A 12,245-nucleotide genomic window follows, 5' to 3' on the forward strand; every position below is an offset into this window, starting at 1 on the left:
TATAGAGAGTTGGATAATTCTAAGTGTGCCACATATATTTTGATTGTTATAGCATGGTATGATTGATTGATTGTCATTCTAAGAGACAAATGAAACTGAAGACTTATGTGAACTTTTCTGATCAAGCTTTTTCTCCATCCCTATATATATCTGTTTGTCCATATGACTTTTTCAAAACCTCCACCATGATGTCAACCTTACATTTGTTCAAATTATCCACTGGGACCAATTGCCGGGTTGGCCATATTGTTCTACAATATTTATAAACAAAGAATGTTTATGATGTGTAAGGATAGTGAGAATCCCTATGATGTCTAGAGATAGAGAATCCTTATGTTGTATAGAGATAGAGAATCCTTATGTTGTGTAGAGATAATGAGAATCCTTATGTTGTGTAGAGATAGTGAGATTCCTTATGTTGTGTAGAGATAGTGAGATTCCTTATGTTGTGTAGAGATAGTGAGATTCCTTATGTTGTGTAGAAATAATGAGAGAATCCTTATGTTGTGTAGAGATAATGAGAAGCCTTATGTTGTGTAGAGATAATGAGAAGCCTTATGTTGTGTAGAAATAATGAGAGAATCCTTATGTTGCGTAGAGATAATGAGAATCATTATGTTGTGTAGAGATAGTGAGAAGCCTTATGTTGTGTAGATATAGTGAGATTCCTTATGTTGTGTAGAGATAATGAGAGAATCCTTATGTTGTGTAGAGATAATGAGAAGCCTTATGTTGTGTAGAGATATTGAGATTCCTTATGTTGTGTAGAGATAATGAGAATCCTTATGTTGTGTAGAGATAATGAGAGATTCCTTATGTTGTGTAGAGATAATGAGAAGCCTTATGTTGTGTAGAGATAGTGAGATTCCTTATGTTGTGTAGAGATAATGAGAAAATCCTTATGTTGTGTGGTGATAATGAGAGAATCCTTATGTTGTGTAGAGATAATGAGAAGCCTTGTGTAGTGTAGAGATAATGAGAGAATCCTTATGTTGTGTAGAGATAATGAGAATCCTTATATTGTGTAGATATAGAGAATCCTTATGTTGTGTAGAGATAATGAGAATCCTTATGTTGTGTAGAGATAGTGAGATTCCTTATGTTGTGTAGAGATAGAGAATCATTATGTTGTGTAGAGATAATGAGAATCCTTATGTTGTGTAGAGATAGTGAGAATCCTTATGTTGTGTAGATATAGTGAGAATCCTTATGTTGTGTAGAGATAGTGAGAATCCTTATGTTGTGTAGAGATAGTGAGAATCCTTATATTGTGTAGAGATAATGAGAATCCTTATGTTGTGTGGAGATAGAGAATCCTTATGTTGTGTAGAGATAGTGAATCTTTATGTTGTGTAGAGATAGATAATCCTTATGTTGTGTAGAGATAGAGAATCCATATGTTGTATGGAGATAGAGAGAATTTTTATGTTGTGTAGAGATAGTGAGAATCCTTATGTTGTGTAGAGATAGTGAGAATCCTTATGTTGTGTAGAGATAGTGAGAATCAAGATAATGAGAATCCTTATGTTGTGTAGAGATAGTGAGAGAATCCTTATGTTGTGTAAAGATAGTGAGATTCCTTATGTTGTGTAGAGATAATGAGATTCCTTATGTTGTGTAGAGATAATGAGAATCCTTATGTTGTGTAGAGATAGTGAGAATCTTTATGTTTTGTAGAGATAGAGATTCCTTATTTTGTGTGGAGATAATGAGAATCCTTATGTTGTGTAGAGATAATGAGAATCCTTATGTCGTGTAGAAATAGTGAGAATTTTTTATGTTGTGTAGAGATGTGAAATTCACAATAAGGACTTCAAAGTTTGTCATAGAAATATATTCCAAGAAATTTGTTAAAAATTTGAAACCCTTCATAAGGGTAAAAATTGATATTTATACAACCCCAATTTTTTTTAAAATACAGATTCTCTTCCTGTTTGTCTCAGATGAGCTTTGCAGCCCATAAGCCTCTTGATGTTTAGGTATTTGTGCAAGCCTTAAAAATGGATGCTTTAAATAGTGAAAACAGTACATATTATGTGAAAGTACCACCTGTAGTACCAAAAGTGTGCAGTACCATGTGAATATGTAATCGTATTCTATTCCACACTTTAGATGCTTTTCTATCAAGTTATACAGTTGTCTTTATGACTAGAACATTGTTGTAGACACATAAAGAGTAGCATTCAGATTTCCTATCCAGTCACTCTCTACATAGATGGCAAGTGGAGAGAGACTCAGGTAGATGGCTTTCAATTTCTTAATCCGAAAGTTAAATGTCAAGGTCATTCAGTTTGTTGATACATGTAATGTACTTTATATAATGTACTTTGCAAGGAGACTTTTGTGAATCCATTGTTGTTCCCCAGGGTCTGTTGAGGGAAAGACTTGATGGCTCGCTTTTTAACATGAGGAAAGCTTTATTTTTAAAATTTCCATACATTATCATAGATTTTTAGGAGATACAATCTAAACATCCATCCCCCAAAACCTGCCATGTCAGCTAGGGAATGTCCTCGGGATCAGAATGTCCTGGTGTTAATGTCAGCTTTACTTTTATAGATAACACATGAAAGGAGGTTTCCATTTTATGTAGGAAATACAAATTTATGATAATAGAGAGTAATGGAAAAGATTTTAAGTGTTATATTGTTAAATATTCAGAAGATATATAAACTCTGAATGTCAAGTGATAATGTGGGGAATCAAATGACAATATTATCAAACAGTTAGTCGTTAGACTTGTGAAGGCCATATACATTACAAATTTGTATATAATTATTCAATAATGTACATATGTATATCATTTAATAAATGTTTGATATTCAGAATTTTTTATTATTATTTTGATTGTAAATTAGTGCTCCAAAAATATGTTATCAAGTGTAAAGAAACGTTCGCCAACCATGAATTAACAAATCGTAGCCAAGTTGAAATCAGAAGATGGAGATCTATACACGTCATGTACATGTAGACTTGCATAATAAAATGAGTGTGTATATATATATATATATATATATTAAAAAGATATGAAAAGAAAACACAGAAATCCTCCATAAAGCTTTAGCGCTTTCATTACATCTTCAGAAGCTTTACAAAAATGTATACATAGCAGTATCATAGTAACAGTGATTATGACGTCAAAGTAAGCGGAACGTTAAATGTCTATATTGTGACGTCATGGATAATGTACAACAATGATCTGGAAAAAGTATGGGAAAATAATAGGCAATTATAAAAACTATTAAGTTTTGGCTTTAGAATACCAATGAAATGTTTTTCTTTTCCCCGTCTCTGAATAGCACTGGCACATCTGAGTTTATAAAATGGGAAAATGTTAAATCGTTTTTTATACGCCCGTCGAAGACGGGACGTATTATGGTATGGTGTCGTCCGTCTGTCTGTCCGGACCTTGTGGGCAGGATACAGACTGAACCATAAGCCCTAGGACTTTACAACTTGGTACATTTGATCACCATGATGAGAGAAAAATGCCTATTGTTTTTCAAGGTCAAAGGTCAAGGTCGTAGAATCACTTATTAGGAAAACCTGGTGGGCAGGATACAAACCAAACCGTAAGCTCCAGGATATTATAACTTGGTATATTTGATCACCATGATGAGAGGAAGATGCCTGTTGTTTTTCAAGGTCAAAAGTCAAGGTCGTAGTATAACTTTTTAGGAAAACCTTGTGGGCAGGATACAAACCGAACCGTAAGCTCCAGGATATTATAACTTGGTATATTTGATCATTATGATGAGAGGAAGGTGCCTATTGTTTTTCAAGGTCAAAGGTCAAGGTCATAGTATCACTTATTAGGAAAACCTTGTGGGCAGGATACAAACCAAACCGTTAGCATATTTATGAAGTAGCGCATTCTAAGGCTATCCCTCTTTATATCTTGATATCCATTTCTACAAGCATAATAATGAATTAGCTCACAGAGGACAGTGCTAACTTCACTAAAATATGAATCCCACTAAAATATGTTTTCCTTGAGCAAAATCTACGGGCGTATTATGTCACGTTGGCGTTGCTCTTGTTACCACACGTTTCCAGGTGTGCACTTAACTGGATTTGTCTGTATTCAGGTGTACTGATATGCTGCTTATGTACACGTACACGGGCACGGAGAGTGTTGCCAGTTTCACCAATGTAATATTCCTTGCATCCAGGACATGTGATGGCGTATATGACATCCTTTGTATCGCATGACATGTTAGCATTAACTTTAAATTCTCGTCCGTTAAAATTATAACTGGTCCCTTCTGTAATGTAGTCACATGTACCGCATCGAGGGTCCGTACATTTGACACTGTATAAGTACGGTCATCTAATTGGGAGGAACAAAGTATTCTCTTAAGATTTTTGGACTGGCGTTTACTGCTAATAAAATGACAGTTCTTGTATATGCCTTTTGTTTGTTCATCTTCTCTAAGTAGCCGGTTTAATTCATAAACAATTGAATTGATGTTTTGATTTCTCGGATTATAAGTGTGTACAAATGGTATTATTTCTCCGTCATTAGCACATCGTGTGTTAGAAAGTAGCTGTATCCTACCGCACTCCTTAGCCTTCATTATTCCATCGTCTACAAGTTGTTCTGGGTATTTTTGGCTTAATAAATACAATTTTAATTCCTCCAAGCGGATATCCCTCGTATCGATATTGCTGACAATGGTACAAAGCCTTCTTGCGAGATTATATGGTATAGCTGTTTTAGTATGGTGGGGATGGCATGATCCGAAATGCAGGTATTGGTGTGTATCTGTGGGCTTATAATAAATATCCGTATTTAAGCTGGTATTTTATTTTAATATAAGAACGTCAAGAAATGGCATATTGCATTTGCGTATCATCTGTTTCCATCGTGAATTTGATTGATATCCAAGTTCATTTGGTTTAGTAGATCGTAAAACTCCGATAACTTATCGACATCATCATCCCACAAGATAAAACAATCATCTAAATATCTCTTCTATTTAGACTGTATATTATTTGCAAATTCTGCCCCCCCCCCACCCCACCCCCACCCCCCCCCCCCCCACCCCCACAACGTACATAGTTGATCATGTAACTTATGTTCTAGATAACCTAGGGTTAATGTTGCATAGGTAGGTGCGACTCTTGTTCCCATATATATATATATATAGAGAGAGAGAGAGAGAGAGTCCTAAATTTGTTCATATTAAGTGAACTAGCTTGCATCCTCTTAGATAAAGAGAAAGGGGAAATGTTTTAACGATGATTGTAACAAAAATCTCCAGTCATTTAGTATATACTGAGATACTAATATGATACCCTACTCAGTGGTGTGCACTGTAGTGTAAATCACAGTATGTACTATAAGAATGGCAGTACATGTATTATTTAGTATACAGGTATTAAATCTCTCATGCACAGGTGTGAATGACTAGGAGCTACATGGTATGCAAGCCAGGGGTTCAACACTAAAACACAATGGTATTAAGTATTACACGTTAATATTCCCTGTGGGGCTGTGACTTTTAGTCCTGGGTCATATTTACATTTGTGACATTGTAATAATACACAGGGAACTGAAATGGAATGATATTGAGGCATGGTGTTGAAGATTAGATTCTACATTCTAATGTTTTCTGTGACACTAATGACTTCATGTCTGGGGTCATGTTTATTTTAGTGATGATATTCTTCTAAGACCATTGTAATTTGATTTACAATGCCATTCTAGATAACAGGATAATCTGACTGGCCGGCCTTCTATAGACTAGCTTTTTTTCCCCTTGACTTACAATGAATACCTGCTTATGATAAAGTAATATGTCATAATAAATATCATTATAACCATGTTTTACTGTGAAATTTTCTGGCAATATCTTGAAATTCTAACTGTAACTTATTCAATCTGACAAATTTAATATGAGGCCTATGGTCCATATCACTCACCCGAGCATTAAAATTTACTTTAGAGCCTCAGTTAATGACCCTTATATACCTCCGATTGAATACACTTGTTTGGTCATTATATAACAAAGCTCCCTGATGGATGTTTTAGATTTTCTGGTCCTCCTAGGAATATAATTCATTAAAAACATGCTGCTAAATTTTCACTGTTCATTGATTATCTCTCCTAGAAAAAGAAAAAGAAACATTTAATTTGAATAAACTGTAATTCCCTTTATTCAAAAATACTATATGTAAAGTTTGGTTGAAATTGGCCTAGAGATTCATGAAAAGTTTACACCAGACAAACAAAACTTGGTTAGGAAATCTTTAAGAGACCTAAAGATGCTTAAAAAGTTTTTGCTGTTACTAAGTTTTACATATCCAGGATTGCTATGTTCAAAAGTTTTCTAAAACTATAAATGTGATACTCTGTCAAATGATGAATCCAGGATTAAAGAGCTATTTTTTCCCCTCAAACAAAATAAGTAAACTTTGGATGTTGTATTAGATCATTCAAATAAGTTTCCAGTGTGTTCATTGTAACCTCGTTTTACTGTATTTCTCATTTACTGGTGGAGGAGTCAAATAATTCATTGTAAGAGTGTTCATTGTAACCGCGTTTTACTGTATTTCTCATTTACTGGTGGAGGAGTCAAATAATTCATTGTAAGAGTGTTCATTGTAACCGCGTTTTACTGTATTTCTCATTTACTGGTGGAGGAGTCAAATAATTCATTGTAAGAGTGTTCATTGTAACCGCGTTTTACTGTATTTCTCATTTACTGGTGGAGGAGTCAAATAATTCATTGTAAGAGTGTTCATTGTAACCGTGTTTTACTGTATTTCTCATTTACTGGTGGAGGAGTCAAATAATTCATTGTAAGAGTGTTCATTGTAACCGCGTTTTACTGTATTTCTCATTTACTGGTGGAGGAGTCAAATAATTCATTGTAAGAGTGTTCATTGTAACCATGTTTTACTGTATTTTTCATTTACTGGTGGAGGAGTCAAATCAGCAGCAATAAACTTCTTCATACATTTAAATTTCGATTCCTGAAACAGTTGCTAATTTTTTTTCAGGTGGCGGGGATAGTAGGCAGAGCTGACATCTTGGCTGCCATTTTCTTCATGCTCTCGTTCATAGTGTACATCAGGTGGGTCATTTATTTTACAATCAGTCAATGTATGCACTTATTACGTTACATCTTGAAAATGTCTCAAAATCAAAGACACCATAACTGCTCTTCTCTGTAGACACTTTGGAGAGTAAAGAAGGAAAGATGGTGTTGTTTTTTGTCTCTTTTTCTGACTGTTAATGTAATGATGGCCATAACTTTATGACTATGAAAACACAGACTTCATTATTTGGTGAACCAAAAGGTCAAGGTCAAAGCTTTTTCACAAATAAAGTTCAAGATCATGTATCAAGGTCAAGGCAAATTTTCCACAATTGGATTTGGCCAAGTGCAGGGACATTGTGTCTCACAAATACAATGTACATGTGATTTCATTCATGATATTCATTTTCAATTTTTTTTTAACATTAAGAGGCGTTGAATGCGTTTTACTTTCTGTTTAAACTTATTAGAACATGAAAAGTAGTTAGTGTAGTTTCTACAGAATTTATTGCAGTTTTATGATGTAACTCATCAGAGGTAGGTGCACAGGCAGTAAATTGTATAAAGTGACAATGTATATATCAGGTGTGCCCCTCGTTTAGATCTGATAAGCGATGTCGATAACCAATTTGATTACTCCTGCACCATTCATCTCGGCAGGTATTCTTCTGCTTCCTACAATGTGTAATAGATCACAACTGATATTGCAGTTGCATATGAACCTGTTTTTTTTATTTTAAATTTAGAATCTTATGATTATAGTCTTCAGTATGGATGACAAAATGGGTACAAAATAGATATATGCAAAAAGAAAAAAAGAAAACAAAATATATGGATAGAATATATAAATGGATTCAATTGCAAAATGAATGGTCACCATTTGCAAAAACATTAGTCACCTGAATGCAAAACAAAAGATCATCAATGCTAATTGAAACCAACATTCTCAGTATTAATGCTAGATTGTGTGAGTCATTCATTTGGTATTCAGCCAAGCAACTCAGTCCATCAAAATTTTGTATGATTTGAGAGGGAGTGTGTCACCAGGTTATTCTATGTGTCCATATTACTCAGATTAGAGCTTCTAATTGATTTATCTATTTCTCATTTGCTTCAAATTCAATCGTAATCTTTACTGCGTTTAACCTGTGTTGTTCTGCATGATAAATTCAGACTATCAATAACTTTAGAATTTTTGTAAATGATCATAAAAAATCAGACCATGATACCGATTCTCAGCATACGTGCTTTGAAATCTCACGTAACAATGCATTTTGATAGCTACACGTTTCACAATCTCTCTCATAAAGTGAGGTTTGCAAAATCACACACACACAAATAGAATGAAATTTTTAAAAATGGGATTTGATGCTCAAAAAGGCATGATAAAATGTGTGTGTCATAAATTCTATCCTTCAGTGGAAAGACTCTGAGGTGTTCTATAATGAACAGTTTGTAAAAGACCCACTTGCATTTTCTCAATAGTTTTGGGGGAAAATATGACTTCAGTAATTAATTTTAAGGGGGAATAACACACGGTGACACCTGAAAAATCTTATATGAATGGATAGTGGGGGATATGTATATGATGATACTACATTGTATGTGATGGATAGTGGGGGATATGTATAAGATGATACTATGTGATGGATAGTGGGGGATATGTATAAGGTGATACTATGTGATGGATAGTGGGGGATATGTATACGATGATACTATGTGATGGATAGTGGGGGATATGTATAAGATGATACTATGTATTTGGAAATCAAAAAGTTTCCAATTTGCCTTATTTAGTTAAAAAAAATTGCAGTTCTAGTAGAAAGTAATCCGATAAAAATCAAAACCTCTTGATAGACTGGAATGCATGAACTAATATCTGTATTTGACATGTTAACCAACTGAGCTACCTGAGCAAGGCAATTAGATTCAAAAGAAATATACATGTACAGAATGTATTGCTGATATTATATTTTCATTCAATTACAGTTGAACTTCAGTATCTCGAACACCGATATTTCGAATACCATGGATATATATGTCAAAGTGATTCGGAAGTCCCAACCACTTATTAGCCGAGTTGCAACGAAGTTGAACTCGGCTATTGGTTTGGTGATGCGGGCAGGCGGGCGGGCGGGTGGGTGGGCATCAACAATTGGTTTCCGGATGATAACTCAAAAAGTTTACAATCTAATCAAATGAAACTTTGAGATATTGTTGGGTACCAGGTAAGGAAGACCCCTATTGATTTTGGAGAAAAAAGGTCAAAGGTCAAGGTCACAGTGACCGAATTTAGAATGAAAAATTTCAGAAATATTTGGTTTCCGGATGATAACTCAGAAAGTTTAAATCCGAATCAAATGATATACTTACAGATATTGTTATGTACCAGGTAAGGAAGACCCCTATTGATTTTGGAGAAAATAGATCAAAGGTCAAGGTCACAGTGACCGAATATAGAATGAAATTTCAGAAATATTTGGTTTCTGGATGATAACTCAGAAAGTTTAAATCCGAATCAAATGATACTTGGATATATTGTTGGATACCAGCAAAGCAAGGCCCCTATTGATTTTGGAGAACAAAGGTCAAAGTCACAGTGACCGAATATAGATTGAAAACTTCAGACAAATATGGTTTCTGGACAGTAACTTTAAAAGTTTAAAACTGAAATTAGTTCTTCACAATTATAAATATGCCACATCATTCCTGACTTTACAATGTATCCCATGCAACTCGGCTCATGCACCCCTGGGTGCATATACTGATTTTTCTTTAAATATTTTACCCTAAGTATATTGAATCCATGGATATGTTGAAGTTTTTTGTTGGTCCCATCAAGCTCGAGATAACAAGGTTTGACTGTAGTTTCAAAAACAAAGTCGGTCTTTATATTATGAAATAATGAGTTTGGGCGGAATTGTCAAAAGTTTTGGAAGAATGGTTTGGACCAAATTAATTGGGCATCAATTCTTATTTAAATGAAAGAAAACAATGTAAGAAAAATATTTTAACTTGGGATATAACCCATAGGCTGTTGTCTAGTGATGATTTCTTAACATAACTTAAGAAGTTTAATAAGACAGATATTTATTGTAACTAAGTTTACTATGAAATCATGAACTCGAGAGGTTTAGTAAAATTCAATGCTGTTGTTTTATCTTAGCTGTATATTTTGTTATCCATGTGCACAGACATATCTTTTTTTTTTTTTTTTTTACCCTTTCTGCTGCTCATGCATCATCGTGGAAATGGTTTGATGAATGACATGTTCTCTTTGTTAGACTATCACAGAATTTGAAGCATTCTGGTGTGTATTTGGCTGACTCTAGTCTTTACCATGAATGATTTAAGTTCCACTTAATATATCATATGATATTTTGTATTAATCATAAATTAAGGCTCTATTCATTTTATGCAACGACACCTATCACATGCATACAAGCCTTACAATTGATCATGCAAATATGAATTTGAAATGAACGGAAGAGGCAAAAGAAAAAAATATCTTATTTCAAGTTATCAGAATAGAATAAGGACAACAAGGGTAGTCTGGTCATTATTTTGAAATAAAAATATAGAAATTAATACCAGTTAACTCATTCATTTAAGTGAAGATTATATTTAACTTTTATGTGTATGTGTAATTTTTAAGGAGTTTAGAGCCAAGCTGGTCATGTTTAAAACAAGCACCTGTCACCAGATACTGGTCCCTGATGACCCTTTCTTTGTCCATGGCAACAGTCTCCATGCTGTGTAAGGAGCAAGGAATCATGGTCCTGCCTCTCTGTATCCTGTATGATGCTGTTGTATGCAGCAGAATACTTCAACACTATAGGTATACAAAAAAAATGTATATACAGAAGCTAAGCTTTGCAGGATCAGCATGTTTAGATGGCCAAACAAAACTGGCACAAATTTGTATAGTGAATGGGGACATGTTCAAGTGGTTAATCGTAAAATATTTTGGTAACAGAATACAGAGTATTGAAAGGAGACAGAAAACGTGTGTACAATTGAGCAATATGATTGAAGATGAAACTCAACTGTTTTTTCCAGATCCTGGCATAAGATAAAACCTTTCATCACCAGATTCATCTTTATATCATCAGTGGTAAGTATTAGAATTAAAATCATTTCATATGATATATCATGCATAAGAAGTAAAATATATACATTTGTATGTACAATAATGGAGAAAAAAATAGGGAGAAAAAAATAGACTGATTGATGAATATCATTCCAGGGAGTGGTGCTTGTGTCATTTCGGCTGTGGGTCATGAGAGGAACACTTCCAAAGTTTCTGCATCAGGACAATCCAGCTTCATTCTCGTCCTCATTCTTCACAAGGTATGTCGTTTCCACAGCGATATGGAGAATCCACGAACTGCGACAAATACAGACGCTGATCGTATAAATTTTCTTGGACTGAAGAGAGCAACCAGAAACAATCTGATGGGCAAATAGCCTATTTTCTTGAAATTAATTTGCTCAGAATTATAGGTTAACATTTCACACCTGGGTCACTGTTGTGCATCAGTTGATTGATTGTGCTTTGAACTTGTATATACATGAAACAACATTCTTGACACTGGTACACGGCCGATACAAGTCATTATCCCAGACGTTTTGTTCTAAAGCTTTAACACATAGTCTTTGATTTTAATTCTTATAGTGTGTTTTTTAGTTCTACATTTACATATTAAGCAAAAGAGCAATAAATTGAAATGTTCCTTAGATGGTTTATCTAGATTAAAAATGTTAATATTATGCAAATTTTTTGACAGATTGGTTAAAGTTTAATTCTGCGTTTCTATAACATCTGTCAGTTGTTTTTGCTCCAATAAACATCACAGCATGGTGCATCATTTTAATGTAAGATAAATGATTAAAATATCCAAGTACTGATACAGCTGTAATTTAAAAATTTAATTTAGAAATTTTAGTATGGGATGTTCGCTGTTTGTAGATTTTGTCCTAAAGTCAGAGGTTCTCGGGGTCTAGACATTGCTCGCTGTTTTTTATGTAAGAGGAGAGATTTTACCTAAGGTTGACTATCAGAGAGAGCACTCATACATTTAACATACACTGTCTGTATAATCATAGACTGAGAATAATATATAGTCGATAAAACGGATAGGTGCTAGCGGAACTAAAACAGAAAACTTAATTTTGATCAAATGAACAGAGTGGAAAGGATCA

At 34.1% G+C, this 12,245-nt stretch overlaps 1 protein-coding gene across 1 annotated transcript in view; it reads left to right on the plus strand.

The window, feature by feature from the left end:
- Window positions 1–12,245, plus strand: part of LOC125681492 (protein O-mannosyl-transferase TMTC1-like) — a 36,569-nt gene that overhangs the window by 9,228 nt on the left and 15,096 nt on the right. The window contains exons 3-6 of the mRNA XM_048921625.2: window positions 7,006–7,079; window positions 10,699–10,881; window positions 11,103–11,157; window positions 11,290–11,393. Coding sequence (XP_048777582.2) covers window positions 7,006–7,079; window positions 10,699–10,881; window positions 11,103–11,157; window positions 11,290–11,393 — 416 coding nt within the window. The remainder of the gene's footprint in view (window positions 1–7,005; window positions 7,080–10,698; window positions 10,882–11,102; window positions 11,158–11,289; window positions 11,394–12,245) is intronic.

The sequence above is a fragment of the Ostrea edulis genome, chromosome 2 (genome assembly GCF_947568905.1).
Source record: "Ostrea edulis chromosome 2, xbOstEdul1.1, whole genome shotgun sequence".
NCBI classification, from domain to species: Eukaryota; Metazoa; Mollusca; class Bivalvia; order Ostreida; family Ostreidae; genus Ostrea; species Ostrea edulis.